The sequence below is a fragment of the Microcaecilia unicolor genome, chromosome 1 (assembly GCF_901765095.1).
Source record: "Microcaecilia unicolor chromosome 1, aMicUni1.1, whole genome shotgun sequence".
NCBI classification, from domain to species: domain Eukaryota; kingdom Metazoa; phylum Chordata; class Amphibia; order Gymnophiona; family Siphonopidae; genus Microcaecilia; species Microcaecilia unicolor.
Genome location: NC_044031.1, coordinates 256,295,794 through 256,312,828, shown reverse-complemented (window position 1 = coordinate 256,312,828; position 17,035 = coordinate 256,295,794). Strand labels below are relative to the sequence as shown.

The following is a 17,035-nucleotide window of genomic DNA, read 5'->3' as shown; positions in this document are numbered from 1 at the left end:
GATCCATTAAGCGCAATATCATGTTTACAGCAGTGGCCAATCCAAATGCCAAAAAAGTAATAGAGAATTTTTGCTACTTATCCTAGAAATAAGCAGTGAATTTTCCCAAGTCCATCTTAATAAGCTAACTACTTTTACCACATTCTCTGATGATGAATTCCAGAGTTTAATTACATGTTGAGTGAAGAAATGTTTGTTTTAAATTTACTACGTAGTAGCTTCATTGCATGCCCACCAATTCTAGTATTTTTGGAAAGAGTAAACAAGCGATTCTTGTCTACCCATTCCACTCCACTCAGTATTTTCTAGACCTCTATCATATCTCCCCTCAGCCATCTCTTCTCCAAGCTGAAGACCCCTAGCTGCTTTAGCCTTTCCTCATAGGGAAGTTGTCCCCGTCCACCAATCTGCTTTATCATTTTTTCACCCTTCTTTGTACCTTTTCTAATTCCGCTGTCTTTTTTGAGATGCGGTGACCAGAATTGCACACAGTATTCAAGGTGCAGTCGTACCATGAAGTAATAAAGCATTATATCATTATCATTTTTGTTTTCATTTCTTTCCCTAATAATTCCTAACGTTCTATTTGCTTTCTTAGCCACTGCCACACACTGAACAGAGGGTTTCAATGTATCAGCGATGACACCTTGATCTTTTCCCTGGGCGGTGACCCACTAATGTGGAACCTTGCATCATGTAGCTATAGTTTGGGTTCCTGTTTCCCACATGCATCACTTTGCACTTCTCACATTAAATGTCATCCGCCATAAGGTCCTCTTGCAATTTTTCACAATTCCTTTGCAATTTAACAACTTTGAATAACTTTCTCATCAGCTAGCTAACCTCACTTAGTTATTCCCATATCTAGATCATTTATAAATTGTTTTTTAAAAAATCAGCGATCCCAGCACAAACCCCTGGGGAACCCCACTATCTACCCTTCTCCATTGAGAATATTGATCATTTAACCCTACTCTTTGTTTTCTATCTTTTAACCAGTTTTTAATCCACAACAGGACATTACCTCCTATCCCATGACTCTGTAATTTCCTCAGGAGTCTTTCATGAGGTACTTTGTCAAATGCCTTTTGAAAATCCAAATACACAATATTGACCGACTCACCTTTATCCACATGTTTATTCACTCCCTTCAAAGAAAGATTGGGGTGAATAAACAAGATGCTAAGAATGTAATTGTCCATACATTACATAGATCAGACAAGTTGTGTGCCAGATGCCTTGTGTCATAATTTAGTTATCTTTAGAGCAGGTAAATAGTGGATGTATTCATGAAAAGATAAAATGAGCCTTGACATGAGTTAAATCACACTTAAGGTTCAAATTGAAACCAAGCATGAGATAAATCACATATAATAATGAGAGGGATTTATCACATGCTTAGAGCCCAGTTTACTAAGCCGTGCTAGAGGCGCGTTAGTGCTTTTAGTACGTGCTAACCATTAGCGCGTGCTAACTGTGTAGGTGCCCACAATATTCTTGTGGGCGCCTACACAGCTAAAAATGCTAGCACACCTTAGTAAACAGGGCCCTTAATTTGAACCATAATTGTAATTTATTTCAAGCTTCATGTTTTCCAAGATTATATTAACTATATGCATGTTCAAAATGTTGGCATCCAGTCCAGCTCCTGGAGCTTACCTTTTCCAACACAACCACCTTTACCACCTTTAAAAAAAATAAATAAATAAGAGGAGGAGGAAAGAGGTTTTCTGGAGAGTGTGGGACAGAGTATCATTCCTGCGCCTTTGTCATCTGTGGTAAGACTTGTGGAGACTGTGAGCTTGGGGGGAGCAGCCAGCAGTGGTAAGTCCAACTACAGTTTGACTCAGAACTGCTTGGAGGGCTGCAAGTTCTACTTGGTGCAGGGGAGGGATCCTGACTTGCCACTTGGGACATCCTGTGCTTTGCTGGTGACAGTCGAGGTGAATGGCGACTCCCATGGAGGCAGTTGAGCAGTGTTCCTGCTGTGGGACCTGCTGTCCAGTGTCAGGGCATGGCAATGCATGCAAGCTGGGAATCCCTTAGAACACAGAAGAAACGGTCAGTGGCAGCATATCTTCGGATTCAGCACTTTCCTATGTTCATTTCTATGCCCCTTCCAAAAAAATTAATATATATATAATATAAAAGAGGCAAGGGTATGTAACCTTTATAACATTTGATAAGAATAACTTGCAGGCTGTACTCTGCTGTTTCCTTAGTCATCTTGCTTACTTTTTCCCCTTTGTCGCATCCTCTGTTGGATGCTATAAATTTCCTATTATGATGAACCATAAGCTGCTGTCGGCGTTTCCCTAGGTTTATTTTAAAATTCTGGTCACGCCATAAATATGCTTGACAGAGTGCTTGAAGTGTTGATGCGTGTGATGTGTCTTGAGCTAACTCTGATACTGGGTTAAGCTTGTATTCTGTAATAGAATCTGAACGCCAAGAAGCCATTATAGAATAGGCTTCCACCATGTTTCCTTGAGGCATCTAAATGGAGGTGTCCAGTTGTAGAATTTCACCCTGTATCTCTATTTCCTTCTTTGTATGTGCATATATGTTAAGCTTTTTGCAGTTTTGCTTACTGTGTTAACAAAAGCAGTGCTCTTCGAAAATAGAAAACTTCTGGCTTGCAGGTTTGTCTTCAAAGAGCATTCTCTTATTTAACAAACTTCATTGTGCTCAGAATCTTTAACATATTAAGCTATGTACTATCCTTTGAATAAGCATCTGTTTGAAAAACACTGAATTAAGGTAGCTAGAAACTCTAAATTAAGACTAACCATTGTTTCTCTGTGTATATTGTAGCACTGTGACAGAAGACTTTTGAAGAAAGTGTGTTTAGGTTTTCCTAGGTGTAATTACTTTCTAAATCGAAAGTGCCTTTTTAGCTTTAAGGCAAGGATCAAAGTACAGAACTGTTTGAGGTAAATCTGGAGGGAATACATTGCAGAGCATCTTTTCTTTGTGAAAAGAATGCAGTAAGTGTGCCTTGCATCATGCATACAAAACAGTCTTTAGCTTCCATAAGAATTGTGTTTTATTTAGAATTGATGCTGACCTGGAGAATGATACTCAGAGGAAATTTATTGTGCTGTGCATTATGCATTTTTATTCAGAAAGGGTGCACTTTGTGAAATGATTTGTGTTGTTTTCCATTCAGCTATTTGACCGTATAAAGTTGTTTGGAATGCCTGCCAAACACCAGCCTGACTTGATCTACTTGCGTTATGTGCCTCTCTGGAAAGTCCATGTTTTCACAGTTATACAGCTTACCTGTCTCATACTTCTGTGGGTGATTAAAGTCTCTGATGCTGCTGTTGTCTTCCCCATGATGGTAAGGTTGAATATTGTTTTCTTCTCTTTGGAAGAAGTAGAAATGTTATGCACCAGCATTAGATCTTTCTAGGGTTTAGTATTCTGTTGGTTCATTGATAACGTCACAAAGAAAATATGCTGCTATGACATTTTAAAATTGAATTAATTCAACAATGATGTTTTCCTTAGACCGATCTTGACAATTTGATATTGTGTGAAAACAGTAACATACTGTCACAGTAAATGACAACAGATAAAAACCAGTAAAGTGCATCCAGTCTGCCCAACAAGGCTGGTTATGGCTGCAGCATTGTCATATTCATTATCAATACATGATTAAACCCATAAACCAACAATCTAACCATATTTAATGGAGTACCATAAGAATATAAGCATTGCCATACCAGGGACAAACCGAAGGTCCATCAAGCCCAGTATCCTTTTTCCAGTAGTGGCCAATTGAGGTCACAAGTATCTGGTAAAAAACTTAGAGCTGTACCAAATAGCATATTTTACTATTTGGCTGGATATGAATGATGTATTCAGCTGTATACAGATAATAGGCATTGAGCTTTAACATAAATAGTAAAAGAAGTAAAATATTTATTTCAGTAGGATTTATCATAGTAGAACCCCAGGTTATTCTAATTTAAATTATGGTTTGGCCGAATATGAATAATGTATTCTGGGCCGAATCAAAATCAAATTTGGTACAGCCCTAGGCAAGATCCCAAAAAAGTGAAACGGATTTTATGCTGTTTGTCCTAGAAATAAACAGTGGATTTTTCCAAGTTCATCTTAATAGCTAATGGACTTCTTTAAGGAAATTATCCAAACCCTTTTAAAACCCTGCTAAGCTAACTGCATTTACCACATTCTCTGGCAGTGAATTCCAGAATTTAATTGCACATTGAGTGAAGAAATATTTTCTCTGGTTTGTTTTAAATTTACTCCTTAGTAGATTCATTGCATATCCCCCTAGTCCTTGTATTTTAGGAAAGAGTAAACGAGCAATTCCAATCCACTCAGTATTTTAGACCTTTATCATATCTCCCCTCGGCTGTCTCTTCTCCAAGCTTAAAGTGTAAAGCGGCCAAGGCTCTTCTTCATAGGGAAGTTGTCCCATCCCCTTTGTCATTTTTGTCGCCCTTCTCTGTACCTTTTCTAATTTCGTTATATCTTTTTTGAGATGTGGTGTTCAGAATTACACCAAGACGTTATAACATTCTCATTTTTGTTCTCCATTTTTTCCCTAATAATTCCTAACATTCTATTTGCTTTCTTAGCCACTGCTGCACACTGAGTTTGGGCACAGTTTCTACCTATAGAGGGGAAATTGTTAAACTCACTGTATAAAAAGTATGCAAAAACTTACCTTTGGTTAGATTACAGATAACTACCCCCCCCCCCCCCCCCCCCCCCCCCCCAGTAGTGATGCAATGACTTTATCCCAAGGTTCTCCAGGGTAAATCCCAATTAATGTACATATAAATTAAACAATAATGGAGATAAAGGGGAACCCTGAGGAACCCCACTCACATTGCTCCAGATACCTAATTGATATTTTAACTCTACTTCCTATTCAGAAGAAAGCCCCAAAACCAGGGTTTAACAGACAATGAAATTCCTGCAGCATCAAGAATCTGCAGGAGAACTTCAAAATCTGCCAGGTCAAAAGCATTAGATCAAATTGAAGAAGTATTACTTTCTTCCTTTCACTAAGCCACAAAGTATTGTGCCCACTAGTTTCTGTACTGAAATTTGTGCGAAATCCTGATTGAGAAGAATGAAGAATATGATGATGTTCTAAGAATTGAGCTAATTGATTAGCTACTATCCCTTCCATTAATTTGGTAAATAATGGTATTGAAGCAGTAGGCCTGTAATTTGATACCAGTTCAAGTGAATCTTTGCTGTTCTTCAGAGTAGGAGTAGTTATTTCCCCCAATTCTACAGGAAATTTACGTATTGTAAGACAATACTCTATTGTAAAGTTGTTTAAATTTCACTGAAGCAGATTGCATCACTCTTGGGGGGCAGTTATCCTACCAACAGTAAGTTTTTGCATACTTTTTATAGAGTGAGTCTAATAATTTCCCCTCTATAGGTATACATTGTGTCCAAACTCTACCTACCGGAATCTCATCATATCTCATTGGTAGAAAATCATCTACAGCCAGATTTAATGGTCCCTGTAGAGATAATCTACGTACTAATAATTTTGTATAAAAGAAATGTGCCAGTTGTTTAGCCGATGGACCAGCCTTTTGAAAATGACCTAAGCGATGCCTTGTATCTGTAAGATTGAATACCAATCTAAATAAAGCTCGTACATCAATAACGTCTTCCCCAATTAATTTAGAGTAATACTCCTTTCTCTTGTTTCTCATTGTACTTTTATAAACCCGTAATGCTGATCTCCACTCAATGTGCATAACAGAGTAATGCCTAAGAGCACTTAGCAGTACCTGCATTTCACCCTCGTTTTGGAATTGGAACGTAACTGCCTTTGTAGCTTGAAAGTAACGTGCAGAGTTGACTCCTAACTTTGGCAGATTATATAGAATAAGGGGTTCAAGGCAGATTACATGATTTAAGTCTTCTATACATTATGTAAAAGTGCATCATTATACAGTAAAAATCAATAGATTACACATTAAGGGTCCTTTTACCAAACTGTGGGAGAAAGGGCCCTGCAGTAGCAGCAGGGGTCATTTTTCCCACATGCCAGGACCCTTTTTACTGCAGCAGTGGGAAAAAAAAAAAACAGACACACATGGCCATGCAATAAGAGAACTCTTGCGACATGGCCATGCGGCAGGGAGCCCTTACCGCCACCCAATGAGGTGGTGATAAGGACTCCCACGCTAACCTGGCAGTAACTGGGCAGCGCTTGGCAATGCCCGATTAATGCCGGGTTACCTCTGCGCAAGCCATTTCCAGGGTTTTTCTTTTTCCCCTGGAAATGGTGCACACTCGGGGCAGTACTACTGCCGGTAGCCACATTGGGCCGCACCGCCACCCTATGAAAAGGCCCCTAAGTAACATATTAAACAAGTATAGTTGAAAGGCCATATATGATGTCCCCATTGGCCAACTTTTTATCCAGACAGGGCTTCCAATTGTTCGTTTATGCTGATGTCACAATTTATATCCCCTTCAGACATCTCTCGGATATCTCCAATGACATCGCTCGTTGCTTGAACATTATGGATTCATGGGCTAACTCATTTCAACTGAAATTAAACACTGAAAAAACACATTGTCTTATCCTCTCATCCCCATACAATAATTACAAGCCTACAACCCTAAACACTCTACTTATTCTCTCCCTATTTCTGATAGCCTGAAAATCTTAGGAGTTATTATTGATAGCCACATTACACTAGAGAGCCAAGTTAACGCCAGTATAAAGAAGATGTTTTATTCTATGTAGAAACTTAAACGTATAAGACCTTACTTTCCGAGAGATATATTCCGTAACTTAACACAATCAATGGTATTGAGCCACACAGATTATTGCAATGGAATATATGCGGGTTGTAAAGTACAGCTTATGAAAAACTCCAGACAGCCCAAAACACAGCTGCCAGACTGATATTCAACAAAAAAAGATTTGATAGTGCTAAACCTCTTCGATTGAAACTACACTTGCTCCCTATCAAAGACCGTATTACTTTCAAAATTTGCTCTCTGGTCCACAAGATAATCTACGGTGATTTCCCAGGATATATGATTGATTTAATAGATCTTCCAGCCAGAAACAGAGACAGTTCATCACGTACTTATCTGAACCTTCATTATCCAAGCTGCATTGGACTCAGATACAAATCAACCTATGCATACAATTTTTCTTACTTAAGTACGCAAATGTGGAATGCATTACCGAAGAGTGTGAAAATGATGCACGACCATCAAAACTTCAAGTGAACTTTAAAGACCTATCTGTTTTGCAAGGCCTACCCTATTGATTCTACTTAAATGCCTCAACTCTACAATGCATCTATACATACATTGCAATGAATATTTTAGTTCTTATTTCCTTGTCCCTTATTGTATCCATTTACCCCTACCTTACCTGACCCTTTTTCTAATTGTATTTGTTTAAAACTTTACCGTACTTGGGTCCACCATTACGGTATTTTGTAAGCCACATTGAGCCTGCTAATATGTGGGAAAATGCGGGTTACAAATAAAATAAATATTTTGAGTGCCTACTTAAATTCCTTATTAAGAGAGATCTCTGATGGACAAAAATATTTTACATTTCTGGCTCACTATCAAATTTTGTCATATTTCTTCGATATTGCAGTCTAATCTCCTTTCTTCTGCTCAGTATGTCTTTGTACAGCCTAGCATCCTTCTGGCTGTGGCCACCACCTTTTTACATTGTTTTGACACCTTGAGACCCTCAGATACTATCGCACCAACATTTTAAGTCTGGTCGGTGCATATCAGTCTCTCACCCCATAGCATATACAGTTCTTCTGGATTTCTTACTCCTTCTTCTTCCCCCCCCAGCACATCAATCTGAACTTCGCATTAAAATTTTAACTGCCGAACATTAGACTGTTCTAGAAATTACTGCTCATGTTCACTCCCTCTGGGTTGTCCACCCTGTTAGAAATCTTCATGTTGTCCGCAAAAAGGCTGGCTTTTTCCTTCCAATCCTTCAGCAATGTCACTCACAAATATATTGAATATAATTGTCCCAGTACCAGTCTCTAAGACACTCCACTATTCACTGTTTTTTTCCTTCCAAGTAAATTAAATTTACCACCATCCTCTCATCTCAGTCAACCAGTTTTTAATTTGGTTAACTGCTTTGGGTCCTAATTTCAACTTGCTGAGTTTAAGCTGCCTTTGAGAAACTGTCAAAAGGTTTGCTGAAATCCAAGTAGACTATATCTAGTGTGTGTCCTTGATCAGTTATCTGGTTACCCAGTCAAATAAATTGGTGAGATTAGTTTGACATGATTTTCTTGCAATTGGTTGGATTCCAGGAAGCTGAATATCCTTTCCTTCAGCAATGCTTCCATTATTTTTTTCAACCACCAAAGTGAGGCTTACTGGCCTATAGTTTCCCACTTCTCTGTCACCATTTTTGTGAAGGACCACATCCGCTGTTTTCCAATTTTACACAACCTCTCCTTTCTCCAGTGATTTATTTAAACAAATCTTTAAGACCTGTCAGAATTTCTCTGAGTTCCCTCAATATCCTGAGATTAATCTCATCGAGTCCCATGGCTTTGTTCACTTTGAGGGGCATAATCGAAAGAGAAGGATGCCCATCTCTCAGGGTCGCCCAAATTGGCATAATCAAAAGCCGATTTTCGGCGTCCCCAACTGCTTTCTGTCGCGGCGACGACCAAAGTTCACGGGGGCGTCGGCACTGTAGCGAAGGCGGGACCGGGGCGTGATTCAGAGATGGGTGTCCTCGGCCAATAATGGAAAAAAAGGGCATCCCTGACGAGCACTTGGCCGACTTTACTTGGTCCATTTGTTTTCACTACCAAGGCTCAAAAAAGTGCCCGAACTGACCAGATGACTTCCCCATTGGTCACTAACCCCCTGCCACCCAAAAAAAAAACCAACTTTAAAACTTTTTTTACCAGCCTCTGTGCCAGCCTCAAATGTCATACTCAGGTCCATTGCAGCAGTGTGCAGGTTCCTGGAGCAGTTTGTGAGTGCAGTGCACCTCAGGCAGGTGGACCCAGGCCCTTCCTCCCCTACCTGTTACACTTGTGGTGGTAAATGTTGAGCCCTCCAAAACCCACCACAAACCCATTGTACCCACATGTAGGTGCCCCCTTCACCCCTAAGGACTATAGTAGTGGTGTGCAGTTGTGGGGAGTGGGTTTTGGGGGGCTCAGCTCCCAAGGTAAGGGAGCTATGGACTTGGGACCAATTTGTGAAGTCCACTGCAGTGCCCCCTAGGGTGCCCGGTTGGTGTCCTGGCATGTGAGGGGGACCAGTGCACTATGCATGCTGGCTCCTCCCACGACTTGGATTTGGTCATTTTTGAGATGGGCGTCCTTGGTTTCCATTATGGGTGAAAACCGGGGACGACCATCTCTAAGTTCGCCCATCTCAACATTTAGGTCGACCATCTCTAAAGTCGACCTAAATGTTGAGATTTGGGCGTCCCCGACCGTATTATCGAAACGAAAGATGGACGCCCATCTTGTTTCAATAATACGAGTTTTCCTGCCCCTTTGTGGCGCCGTCCTTACAGATGGGCAGCCTTAGAGATGGTCATCCCCATTCGATTATGCCCCTCTTTGTTTTTCAAGGTTTACATAAACACTTTTTCTTCCATGAACAGTGTAATATCTACTGGATTTTCTTCATTGGATACCAAACAGAAGTTTGTCTGCTTTTTACTCATCACTGTCCACATATTAGTGACCCTGCAAGATTTAAATTTTCTTAAGCATTGACTTTAAAATATAGCACTACTAAAAGTTACACCTAATCCATTTTTTTCCTGTAGCCAGTAACAATAGATTATATACTATCACTAGAGCTTCAGATCAGATCTTTAAACGTTTTCTGGAAACTTTACTTTGTAGAATTAGAAAATATCTTCATAAGTACATAAGTAATGCCACACTGGGAAAAGACCAAGGGTCCATTGAGCCCAGCATCCTGTCCACGAACATTTCAAAACACTTGTGCAAGCTTGCATTATAGCTCGGTTAGATTATTTCAGTGTAATTTATGCAAGTTGCCCAGAGAAAATCAGAAAAATACAGATCATGCAAAATGTCTCAGCTAGATTGATTTGCCACACACAAAAACCTGTTACTCTGCTTTTGAAATCTTTGCACTGGTTGCCCATACAGGCTTGTTTGTTATTTAAATTGTTTTTTTTACTTCTCCTTTAGTACAAAATGAATGCTAATCAAGTATTGTTTCATTTTCCTTCAGCATCGAACATAAAATAGAAACTGTTTTATTTTTCTGTGCTTTCATATCAAGCTGTTAAGACCTGAAATATCCTGCTTACTAATCTTAGGTTGAATTCAGATTTGAGTTTTAGAAAGCAGTTAAAAACCCACTTATTTAAACAATTTTTAGATGTACAGTTCGTACAATTAAAACTGGTTAAGTTTTTAAAAATTATCTTACATTTTATTGTATTTCTCAAAACTGCCTGTTTTTCAATTTTATCATACCATCTGATTTGGTATTTGTGGTATACAAGCCACAACATTGTATTGTAGTGCATCTTTTCTTCTGGAAGCCTTTCAGACTCCATTTCCTACATAAATTCTTTACATATTATTCCAAGCTGATTGACTTTATTTTTCTCGGAGGACAAGCAGGCTGGACATCATCACGCATAGGCTGTTGTCTGTGACGGCCCAGGAGCTCCGGAATTAAAAAGAAAATTTTTTAAAGTTCTAGAAGTGACGAGGCAGGCGCGGGGACAACGCACCGTGCATGCGTGAGTGACTTCCCGCCCGCGCGCTTCCCTCAGTTCTCTTTTTTCTGCTTCGCGAAGGAGTTGTGTTTTTTTCCGACTCCTCGTGATTTTTGGCCCAGGTGACTTTTGTCGCTTTTACCGCGCTCCGTTTTTTCCCTTTTTCCTTGTTTTTTTATTCAAATATATTTAAAAAAAAAAAAAAAAGTATCCTTTATTTTCTTTTAGTTTTCTCTCATTTTTAAGGTTCCTTTCTTTTTCGTCGAGGCCGCCTTCAGGCTGCTCGGCCGCGTTCCTTTTCCCTTCTTTTGTGCCTTTTTCATTGGCACCATCGAGCCGTTTAAATTCGCGAACACTATTTTCCCGCCTATGTCATCGAGGACTTCAAGCGCTGTTCCCGCTGCAACCGGACCATCTCGTCTACCGACCCTCATGCTTGGTGTCTCCAGTGCCTCTGGCCCGATCATCTTCCAGCTGTTTGTAAGCTGTGTAAGTTAATGAAAAAAAGGACCCAGGTGGCTCAAGAGGCTCAGCGCGAAAGACTTTTTTAGAATCTGTAGGGTCCTTCGTCGGCGGCATCGACGTCGAGGGAAGCAGCACTGAGAGTCCAGGTAATGGCTGCCGAGAGACCACTTTGAGCTGGGAGCAGCGAGGCATCGAGTGGGTCTTCACCCGTCTCGAGGTCTACTGCTATGCAGGCCCCCCCGGGACCACCCTGAATCGGACCCGGCCCCGAGGAGGCATGAGGATTCCACGTCCTCATCGGTACCGAGGAGTGTCGACGGGCGTTGAGCGAAGGAGAAGAAGCATCGCCATTGATCTACCAGACACGGTTCTGTGAGCTCCGGTGAGCCGAGAGACTCGACACCCGAGAAGCGTTGGCGCTGGGAGGATCGCTCACCCTCCATTCAGGAGGTGCCGATGCGTCGGTCGTCTGGCAGCCTGGTATCGGCTCTCGAACCCCCTCAGATTCTGGTGCCGACTCCTGCACCGGCCCCACAGCTTGTTCCGATGGCAACCCTCTGAGTGTCTCCGGGCCATGCTTCCAGGACTTCTGGAAGGGATGATTCGTCCATCTGCTTCGGTACCGGAGGTGCTTGTGCCTCTGGTACCTACTGCTGAGATGGCATCTGGCCCATCTCCTGTGAGGAGATCTCTGCCCTTGGTGCCGCTTGCGGTGCCGGAGCCGGTTGCCACCCGGGTCGACTCTCCCTCAATGTCGGCGGAGGAAGCTTCGCCGGAGTCCAGGCAAGGGTCCACTTCTCAACATCCCCCGTGAGGACGTAGATCCTCAAAGTCGAGACAGGCTCGGGTTCGGGCTGCTCTTCGAGAGCTCCTGTCCGATACCGAAGAGGAGCACTCATGAGGAGAGGAGGAAGACCCCAGATATTTTTCGGAGGAAGATTCTCAGGGGCTTCCTTCTGATCCTACTCCGCCTATTGAAGTTAGACAGTCTCCACCTGAAAGTCTTACTTTTTCATCTTTTGTGCAGGAAATGTCTAGGGACATTCCATTTCCCATGGAGGCTGTGGATGGCCCAGGGCTGAGATGTTCGAGGTCCTGGATTATCCTTCTCCGCCTGCAGAGGTTGCAACGGCCCCTCTGCACAATACACTCCAGGAAGTGATGTTACGGAATTGGTCTTGCCCTCTCTCTAATTCAGTTGTCAACAAGAAGTCCCAGTACAGAGTCCCTGGTGAGCCTGTGATGGTGAAGGCCCAACTTCCTCACGATTCCATGGTGGTGGACTCTGCTCTCAGAAGAGCCAAGAGTACTGGAGACTATGCCTCGGCGCCCCCGGGCAGAGAGTCTAGGACCTTGGATTCTTTTGGGAGGCGTACGTATCAGGCTGGAATGCTCGCTGCCAAGATTCAAACGTACTCAGTAAAGCAACCGTCCAGTTTAGTTGACGCTCTCCCTCCGGAGCTTGCTGAACCTTTTCACCAGGTGGTCAGGCAGCAGAAGGTGTGTCGTAAATTCCTGGCCAGGGGAGCCTACGACACGTTTGATGCCACATCCCAAGTAGCTGCTCTGGGTATCGTGATGTGCAGACTCTCATGGCTGCGTGTCTCAGACCTGGATCAGAAGACCCAGCAGTGAATGGCGGATTTTCCTTGCCGGGGGGATAATCTTTTTGGAGAGAAGGTTGAGGATATGGTTGAAACCCTCAAGAAGCATCGTGATGCTATGGATTCTGTCTCCCGCCGGACGCCTTCTGCTACTACCTCCTCTTCTAGGAGGTTTTTTGGAGGGAGGAAGAGTGCTCCCTATTCCTCTAAAAGGAGTAGGTACACTCCTGCCTCTTGACAGCCTGTTCAAGCTTGCTCCCAGCAGGCTCGCTCTCGTCAGCGGCGTGCGCCGAAGGCCCCTCCGGCTCCACAGCAAAAGCAAGGGACAGGCTTTTGACTGGCTCCAGAGCAGCATAGCCGACATCAAAGTGTCTGTACCGGACAATCTACCCGTTGGGGGGAGGTTGATGTTTTTTCACCAAAGGTGGCCTCTTATAACCTCCGACAGGTGGGTTCTTCAAATAGTCCATTTAGGATACGCTCTCATTCTAGAATCAAAACCTCCAAATTGCCCACTGGGAGCTCAATCCTTCAGTTCCCAGCACAAGCAGGTACTTGCAGAGGAACTCTCCGCCCTTCTCAGCGTCAATGCGGTCGTGCCTGTTCCACCAGGGCAAGAAGGGCTGGGATTCTATTCCAGGTACTTCCTTGTGCAAGAGAAAACGGGTGGTGCGTCCCATCCTAGACCTAAGGGCCCTGAACAAATTCCTGGTCCGAGAAAAGTTCAGGATGGTTTCCCTAGGCACCCTTCTTCCCATGATTCAGGAAAACGATTGGCTATGCTCTCTGGACTTAAAGGACGCCTACACTCGCATCTCGGTGCTTCCAAATCACAGGAAGTACCTTCAATACTGCGTACTACCTTTTGGTCTCGCATCTGCGCCCAGGGTTTTCACAAAGTGCTTGGCAGTTGTCGCAGCATCGCTACGCAGACTGGGAGTGCATGTGTTCCCTTATCTCGATGATTGGCTGGTGAAGAACACCTCGGAGGCAGGGATTCTACGATCCATGCAGATTACTATTCAACTGCTCGAGCTGCTGGGGTTTGACATAAATTATCCCAAGTCCCATCTGCGTCCAGTACAAAAGTGGGAATTCATAGGCGCTCTGTTGAACACACGGACGTCTCGAGCTTATCTCCCCCAGGCAAGGGCAGACAACCTTCTGGCCCTAGTGTCCTCAGCTCGAGCATCCCAACAGCTCACAGCTCGGCAGATGTTGAGACTTCTGGGCCACATGGCCTCCACAGTTCATGTGACTCCCATGGCACGTCTACACATGAGATCAGCTCAGTGGACCCTAGCTTCCCAGTGGTGTCAGGCTACGGGGGATCTAGAGGATGTCATCCATCTCTCCACCGATTTTTGCAATTCCCTTCAGTAGTGGACCATTCGCTCCAATCTGACCTTGGGACACCCATTCCAAATTCCTCAGCCACAAAAAGTGCTGACGGGTGCATCCCTCCTGGGGTGGGGAGCTCATGTGAATGGGCTCCGCACTCAAGGAGTTTGGTCTTTTCAGGAAACGCATCTTCAGATCAACCTCTTGGAATTATGAGCGATCTGGAATGCGCTAAAGGCTTTCCGAGACCGGCTGTCCAACCAAATTATCCTAATTCAGACAGTCAGGTTGCGATGTATTACACAAACAAGCAGGGGGGGGGCACTGGATCTCGCCCTCTGTGTCAGGAAGCCGTCAGAATGTGGCTTTGGGCACGCCAGCACGGCATGGTTCTCCAGGCCACATATCCGGCAGGCATAAACAACAGTCTGGCCGACAGGTTGAGCAGGATAATGCAACCTCACGAGTGGTCTCTGAACATGGACGTTGTCCGCAAGATCTTCCGAGCGTGGGGCACCCCCTAGGTGGATCTTTTTGCCACTCAGGACAATCACAAGGTCCCTCGATTCTGTTCCAGGCTTCAGGCCCACGACAGACTAGCGTCATGCCTTTCTCCTTCATTGGGGGACAGGTCTCCTGTATGCGTATCCTCCCATACCTTTAGTAGGGAAAACTCTGCTGAAACTCAGGCAAGACCGCAGAACCATGATTCTGATTGCACCTTTCTGGCCCCGTCAGATCTGGTTCCCTCTTCTTCTGGACTTGTCCTCTGAAGAACCATGGAGATTGGACTGTTTTCCGACCCTCATCGCTCAGAAAGTCCAAATTATGTTCGCTTCTCTTTAAAGGCTCTATGCTCTTTGGTGAGGAATTGGATAAGTTGGTATGTGGTCTGGGGGATGCAAAGGTTCTACGGCTTCCGGAGGTTCATCCCAAGTCTAGCAGCCAGGGCGGGGGGGGGGGGGGCGTCTTCGCAAGATCTGCTTCCTGAGGCTCAGAGGTATAGGCCAGGCAGATTGAGCGGAGCTCCTAGAGATCGTTTTTTTTTTTTCAGAGGACCCAGCCCTTTTGAGGGGGGCACCATGGGGGATGTGACTCTTCCTCGGGGGGGGGGGGGGGGGGTTCCAGTTCCACGCGCAACTCTCAATGAGGGTGCAGGGGGTCCAGCCTTTGTTGCAAGTAGGCGCTCAGTTGCAGCAGTTTTACCATAGGTGGACCTAGATCACGTCAGATCAGTGGGTTCTCGAGTTAATACGAGAAGGCTATGAGTTAGTTTGACCATTCTCTTCCTGATTTGTTTCTCAAATCTCCATGCCGCTTATGGATCAAGGTGGGAGCAATTTGAGATACCCTCCTTCGTCTTGTACGTTTGGATGCAGTAGTACCCGTGCTTCCCTGGGAACAGGGGATGGGCTGCTATTCCATTAATTTTGTCGTGCCCAAGGAGGAGGGCTCCTTTTGACCCATTTTAGATCTCAGGAGGATCAATGGGGTTCTGAAAGTTCCCTCATTTCAGATGGAAACTTTGTCTTTGTCGTGGTTCGGCAAGTTCCTTACGTCCTTGGATTTTATGGAAGCCTATTTGCACACCCTCATCCAGGTGGCTCTTCAATGTTTCCTTCATTTTGCTGTCTTAGGGAAGCATTTTCAATTCTGTGCTCTGCAATTCGGGCTAGCGACAGCATCACGGACCTTTTTGAAAGTCATGGTGGTTGTGGTGGCTGCTGTAAGGAAGCAGAGCATCTTGGTCCAACCCTGTCTGGACAATTGGTTGATTCAGGTAAAGTCTCAGTCAGAGAGCAAAGCAGCAACCGCTTGTGTAGTTATCTTTCTGGAGTCCCTGGGCTTAGTGGTAACCCCGGCTAAGAGCCAGTTGAATCCATCGCAGTCTCTGAAGTACCACGGGGTTCATTTCGACACCTTGTTGGGTCGTGTGTTTCTGCCTCACGCTTGGATTTCTCGGCTGTAGGGGCAGATTCAGCAACTTCTGTCGGAACAGGCTCCTGTGGCCCATTCTTACCTTCAGGTGGTGGGATTGATGGCGGCAGCAATAAAAGTGGTCTCGTGGGCCAGGACGCACATGAGGCAGCTGCAGCTTGATGGTCTCCAGACGCAGGACTTGGAGGAGCTGTTGGTCTCTGACGAAAGACCCCCACCTCAGTCTGCAGTGGTGGCTTCACGCACCGAATCTGGAGAGGGGCATGCTTCTGGACCCTCCAGAGTGGATAGCTCTGTCCACAGATGCCAGCCGGGTGGGGTGCTGTTTGCCTCAGCCAGGTAGCTCAGGTCCGTTGGTCGGTGGAGGAAGCCCGATGGTCCATCAATCACTTAGAGACACGGACGATTCGGTTGGCTCTGGAGTCCTTTCAATCACTGCTCGTCAGCAGAGCAGTAAGAGTTCTTTCCGACAACACTACGGCCGTGCCTGTGTCAGTTGTCAAAAGGGCACAAAGAGCTGGGTGGTTGCTAATTGCTAATGCGCTGGGTGGAGGTTCATCTTCTGGATCTCTCGGCAGGTCACATAGCTGGCGTGGGCAGTATGACATGGACTTTCTGAGCAGAGACACTCTTGGATCCCGGAGAGTGGTCCCTTCATCTATTGGTATTCGATCGCATAGTATTGAAATGCGGACTGCCAGGGATGGATCTCATGGCTTCGATAGACAATGCTCAGGCGCCTCGCTATTTCAGTCAGGGGTGGGATCCTTGGTCTGCAGGGATTGATGCTTTAGTTCTTCCGTGGCCTCCTCAGGAGTTGCTCTGTGTGTTTTCCCCGTGGCCGCTTGTGGGTCTGGTGGTTCAGCAAATTGAGCGTCACTGGGGCCCAGTGATTCTGGTGGGTCCCAATTGTCCGCGTTGTCCATGGTACAGAGAT

General features: G+C 44.5%; 1 protein-coding gene across 1 annotated transcript in view; it reads left to right on the top strand.

Annotated features, from left to right (window-relative positions):
• The window catches only part of SLC4A7 (solute carrier family 4 member 7), a 413,178-nt gene that overhangs the window by 319,792 nt on the left and 76,351 nt on the right, over positions 1-17,035 (top strand). Inside the window, 1 exon segment of the mRNA XM_030205798.1 lies at positions 3,170-3,343. Coding sequence (XP_030061658.1) covers positions 3,170-3,343 — 174 coding nt within the window.